Genomic DNA, 6000 nt, shown 5'->3' with positions numbered 1-6000 from the left:
GTCTATAAATCTTTTACAGTGTAAATAGTTACTTTATTCAATGACACAATCATTATTACCATCCAAGCTGCTCATGACAGCATAAATAAAGGAGATAGGAAACATGGTTAGTAAAGGTTAGAGTAAAAGAACTGCAGCACAGGACAGCACTTTTTGTCATGCAATTAAATATAAAATTACACATTGACAAACACCCTCATAACAAAATATATGTGTAGATAAGTGTAGATGAAGCATGCAGATGTGAATACAAATAAAATCTGACAGATCAGGTGCAACTTGATTCTTCACACGGAACAAAACTTTATAAATAAAATATTTAGTATTTATGAGCCATCACATCTCAGAGCCATCACATGCTGTGATCATTCATCATTCTTCAGTGTTTCCACCTGTTCGTGCATGATGTTCGACAGCTCCCTCGTCAGATTCCTGTAGTTGGCCTTCATCTCATCATGATACTCTTGCTGGTCTTCTTTAATCAGCCGCTCATTAACGCTAAGCGCTTGACCGCAGGCGTCCACAAACTTCCTGAAAAGAGAGGCATGAAAAAACTCAAAGCAAAGCAACAAGCGCAAAATAGTAATATGCAATACAGAAAGACAAGCATCCAACCTCTGTAGCCAAGCTCACTAAGGCACAATGTAATCATAGTAATATTGGGTATGTTATAGTGTGTGGGAAGAAGGTTTTCTGTCAGTACCTAAAGACCTCTTTGAGCTGTTTGACTTTGTTGTCTGGATATTTCTTGGCACTGCTGCTGTCTAGGAAGGCTCTGGCATAAGCAAGAGGACCAGCATTTACCTGGAAAATCAAAATCAAAGACTGTTAATTCTAGATTAAAGGAATAAAATAATTATTGATAAAGTAAAAATGATTATAACCTTGTGATTTTGACTCTACCTGAACACTGATGCTGCCTTGGAGCTTGAGCTGCAGGCGTATCATGTCCACTTCAGAGGCCGAGCACAGCTGTTGCAACTCATTCACCTTGGCACTCATCTCATCTATGGCCACTTCTATGGGGCTCAGGTCGGTTTGGTGTTGGTACATGACTGCTATACGCTTCTTTACGTATGGGAAACAGTGGGTGGCTGAGTGAACACAGGATTGGAAGAGAAAAAATATCTGTTGTTAGCAGCAACATAAAAATGTCCTTTGAACACAGAAACAGTAGATTCCACAGTAATGCTGATAACCAGGATACTAAACACTGTAAATGGCCACAGCGGAGTCTCCACTATAGCCAAATCGGTTAGCATAATTATTAATAAGGCACCGTAAGAGCTGAACTTACTGGTACACTAATGAAACAGAACTAAATTCATCTACATAATTTTTTAAGTGATTTGCACTAAAGTGAGACACAGGCAATTGTAATCAACAATAACAGCTGACAATCAGGAAGATATAATTAAACTTTGGTTAATCTACTCTACATTTACAAATAGTTTCCATGATTGTATGACATACTGGTGAGAACAGTCCGCCGTTTACATTGCTCTTCCACCCCGCCCTGCTTTTTGCCTGACATTGTGAACGGTGTTTCAAACACAAAGCGCCAGATGTTGTGACTCTTCTCAAAGTCTGTCCTCCTGTCCTCCAGCTCCTTTTCGTCGAGGTAGGGCGTGACGTGAGTTACCTGGATATAGGCGTACTTTGAGTCCAGATCTTTCGGATTCACCTGTGGATGCAGAAGAAGTTTTTCAACATATTTTATTTGTGTTCAATCCATAATATTTATATAAGCTTACATGAAAATAAATTAGTGTGTTAACCAACCAGTAACGGTATTTCCCAATAGCAGTTGACATATAAAAGGTATATATTAAATTTGATTTCTTCCCAACTGGCTTTGTATGCTCTCATGTTAACATTTTAACAAAGGTATTGGCAGCTACACAACTTCATTTTTTTTTGAGGTTACAGGTTATACTGGCAAAAAAAATAACATTCACAAGTCAAGTTAGTGCAAGCTGAAAATAAATCAAAAGGTTAACTTTAAAAAATTGAGATTTTTTTTAGAATTCATATAATTCTTAAGCAAGATGGGTCTAGTCATTTCAGCACTTCAAAAGTAACCCTCAGCATGTGGTATGTGACCCAAAATCAGATTGAGGCTCATCAACAGTTGTCATAGTTATGGGCTTTCAATACAAACATTCACAGTGGTGGAGAGGGGAGGGGGGGTTGCCTTTGGGGCTTAGGTTACCAGGAGATATAGCATAAACAAGCAACAAAGTACATTGTAGTGGATGAATAGGTGAAAATGTATTCATGCAGGAGAACGAGGTTTGTCTCCTATGTGAAGCCAAAAATTCAAAAACACATTTAAGACTTCATATATCCGGTTGTTCAGTGATGACGCAACGAATCCTACTTCCGGGTCTAAAGTAGTCTGCGTTTAATATGGCTTTTGTGTTGTTAACATGTTTAATGTTATGTATTTTCTTCTATTTGATCTCAAAAAGCTCCTAAAACAGTCAGTGATCACTGTTGACCTCCCTTGGCTTTTATTACCGCTAATCATTTATTTAAGCTCAGTTTTTAACACCTTAGGATGTAACTACAGCCCAGCCCATGCAGCAGTATACGAATGACTAACCTCGTATTATGGATGGATTATCTCAGTTGTTCTCCTGGCTGAAGTTTGGTCCTTTTATAGCATCCTGCCATGCGATTACATTTGTTCGTGACCACCGAGAACACTCACGTTAACTTTTATCGAGTGGAAAAAAGGTTAGCTTGTTTATATTATGCTAACATAGCTGTGTCGCTAGCGGTCACGTAGCACATCATTATATACCAGCTAGCCCAACTTCAGTAACCCTACAAACGTCACTGCTTTTTAGTTTTCTGTCTTCATTTATGCTGGAAGTGATAACAGAGCTGTACGTTTTAATTTGTTTCCCAAACCCCGCAGTCAGGACATGCTATATTGTATTTAGATAGAAGCTAGCAAGCTAACTCCCTGCTAACTTCTAACTCCGTTAAATGTCATAAATTCCGTTTTCATGGATGCCTGGATATTTAACTCAATTGTTACACCTGGTAGAGCAGAACGCTGATCATTTTATTACAGATGAAAGACTTTAGACAGTTTTTCAACTCTCAGTAATGCCACAGTGATCGTTTGATATATGGACCTGCAGCGGAGTTTAGGTCCAGACACGGCTAGTGACGTCAGACTGAACAACCGGATTCATTGTGAATTCTCTGAATGCAATGTGTACGTCAAACCTACAATAACGTTTTCTCAAGATTATTGCACAGTTACTAAGGTCTATCATACTGTCATCCAAACATACAAGAATGTGATCACACCTTGCCAGAGTCCTGAATAATCTTGACATTTTCTTGGCCAAATTTGTCAGAGTATAGCTTCAGGAGCCTCTGGGAAATTTCAGACAGTGGAGTGAACTTTGGCTCCTTGTAGATGTATTCTTTTCCATCCTCATCCTCAAAGAACCCCTGCAAAACGGAAAGATCAAAACTGAAATAAGATGGTTAAAGAAAATATCTGTGCACTAAAGTGGACCTATTGTGCTCATTTCAAGCTCCACATTGTTAGTATTGCACTGTCTCCTTATTGTATGACTTGATGGTGGATTTATTCTTTCAATTACAAGATGTATGAAGCAGTCTGTATTTGTTTAAAGGTGTTAACAATGACATACGTAAATTGAGCACTCAAAGCCAGTGACACAAACATTCATATAGCCCTTTATGTATGCATAAACACTGTTTAGCATTGTCATGCTAAATGACGTGCCAATGGACACATTCGGAGAAACTCAGGATTGTAACCAAGGCCCGAGATTGATCCACCAAGCTTCCAGTTGGTAGATGACCTGTCAACCACCTGAGCCACACCAATTCAATTCAGTTTTATTTATACAGCGCCAAATCACAACAACATTCACCTCAAGGCGCTTTGTATTGTAAGGTAGATCCTACAATAATACATACAGAGAAAAACCCAACAATCATATGACCCCCTATGAGCAAGCACTTTGGCGACAGTGGAAAGGAAAAACTCCCTTTTAACAGGAAGAAATCTCCAGCAGAACCAGGCTCTGGGAGGGGCGGGCATAAACACACACACACACACACACACACATACACACACACATACATACATACAACTAGGGCTGCTCGATTACGGCAAAAATGATAATCACGATTATTTTCACTGAAACTGAGATCACGATTATTTGACAATATTTATTTCGTCCGCCAGAGCTTATATTATTTTTTTTACATGCTGTAGTGCCATTTGTGGGAGCATTTCAAGTTGCTATACATCAATACAACTGTTATAGCCCATATTTTAAAAATGTGTATGCATTAAGTCCATAGTAACTACATTAATTGCAAAAAAGTGCAATAAACTACAAAAAAATTGAAAATCGTTTTTGTTTTTACATATATTTCTACTTGGAGAAATTTAAGAGGTTTATCCCTCAAAACTTTAAATACAAAAAAGTTGCAAAAAATAGTTTACAACAACAGGAAATTTATTTTGAGTGTCTTCATAGTTTTATTTTTGGAGATACAGCAATTTTTATATACTGCAGGAAAAACAAAAAAACAATCCTATGATGCAAATTTGCAAAGAATGTGCATCAAAATAAACTATTTCCAGCAGTGCAATTCGAGTTCTAAGGCCTACAAGTAAAAAACTACATTTTCCGCAAAAATGATGTCACTTGCGATAGTTCACGTTGATGTCTTTTTCAATGTGGGAAGTGTTAAGAACAGCTGATTGGATCGGCAAAGCGTGTTTCTGGAATATTATGTTTTTGTTCCTGCAAGCTCTTTTTATGCAATTTTTGCAAAGCTATATGTGGAAGGAAACCGTGACCGAGGACAAGCTGATGGCATAAGAAGTAAGTACAACTCCTCTGGTTTCATATGGAAAAAAATTTATTGTGCTAGCTTAGCGTTCAGGTTCTACAGGGATTTAAAAATAGTTACACAAAACGAGCATGCTGCTCTGACCGGCTTTAAAGGTTTAACAATAACAATGTATTGAATAATGACTTTAAAAAATAATATAAAATAGTGTGCAAATACTGATAACAGTGCAAATGTTTGCAATATAAGAAATAAATGAAAAATGTGAACTTTGCAGTGTTGCTCTGTGGTGCAGCTACGACACCATAGCAAAGTTTACACACTGTGTCTACTTGATCCACGTCTGACTCCGCGAAGCCATAATGTTTCCACACCACTTAAGTTTTTTTTTTTTACCTCTCTTTTCAACCAACGGCAGTCCACTCTTCTCCAAATAACTTCTGCTTAGCTTTCCGAGCTTCCCTCGGGTCCTCTTAATTGTTGTGACGTGTGTTCGAAATGCAGAGCAGTGCGCTTGATTTGCCACATGGAGCAGCGCGAGAGTAAAGCATGAGGGAGGGGCTAATAATCGGCTCAGTCATTTTTAATGATCGTTGAAAGCCCAGATCGTAATCGTGATTAAAATTCGATTAATTGAGCAGCCCTACATACAACCATCATGGAAGGACAGGCCCCTGCACAGTATGTACCACTGGCAGATAGAGGAGGTGGCTGATACCCAGAAATCCTACCAGTGGCTGGACAAAGCTGGACTGAAAGACAGCACAGAGGCACTAATCATGGCAGCATAGGAACAAGCACTGAGCACAAGATCCATAGAAGCTGGGGTCTATCACACCAGGCAAGACCCCAGGTGCAGGCTGTGTAAAGATGCCCCAGAGACAATCCAGCACATAACAGCAGGGTGCAAGATGCTAGCAGGCAAGGCATACATGGCACAGATGTTCCTGTACACTATGTCGGCCACTTGGTTATGACGTTCCGAGTATAACCTGGAAGTCCCGAGGTCAAAATGGGAGATGCCCCCAAGGGTGGTGGAAAATGACCGAACTAAGATCCTGTGGGACTTCCAGATACAGACGGACATAATGGTGGTGGCTAACCAACCGGACATAGTGGTGGTAGACAAACAGAAGAAGACGG

General features: G+C 39.2%; 1 protein-coding gene across 17 annotated transcripts in view; it reads right to left on the bottom strand.

Moving 5' to 3' along the window:
- LOC113015756 (dedicator of cytokinesis protein 9-like) overlaps positions 1 to 6000 on the bottom strand; it is a 64193-nt gene that overhangs the window by 1882 nt on the left and 56311 nt on the right. For 14 of the 17 annotated variants that reach the window (XM_080297840.1, XM_026157996.2, XM_080297851.1 and 11 more), the window contains 5 exons: positions 3325 to 3471; positions 1474 to 1684; positions 904 to 1094; positions 704 to 804; positions 393 to 531 (listed from right to left, as the gene is read on the bottom strand). In XM_080297840.1, the coding sequence (XP_080153966.1) occupies positions 393 to 531; positions 704 to 804; positions 904 to 1094; positions 1474 to 1684; positions 3325 to 3471 (789 nt within the window). Of the gene's footprint in view, positions 68 to 392; positions 532 to 703; positions 805 to 903; positions 1095 to 1473; positions 1685 to 3324; positions 3472 to 6000 lie in introns of those variants that run through there. The other 3 variants (XM_080297845.1, XM_080297847.1, XR_013905582.1) reach the window with 3 other exon arrangements.

Source organism: Astatotilapia calliptera, chromosome 23, assembly GCF_964374335.1.
Source record: "Astatotilapia calliptera chromosome 23, fAstCal68.1, whole genome shotgun sequence".
Lineage (NCBI taxonomy): Eukaryota > Metazoa > Chordata > Actinopteri > Cichliformes > Cichlidae > Astatotilapia > Astatotilapia calliptera.
Note: the sequence above shows the minus strand (reverse complement) of the source record. Positions and strands in the feature narration are given on the sequence as shown.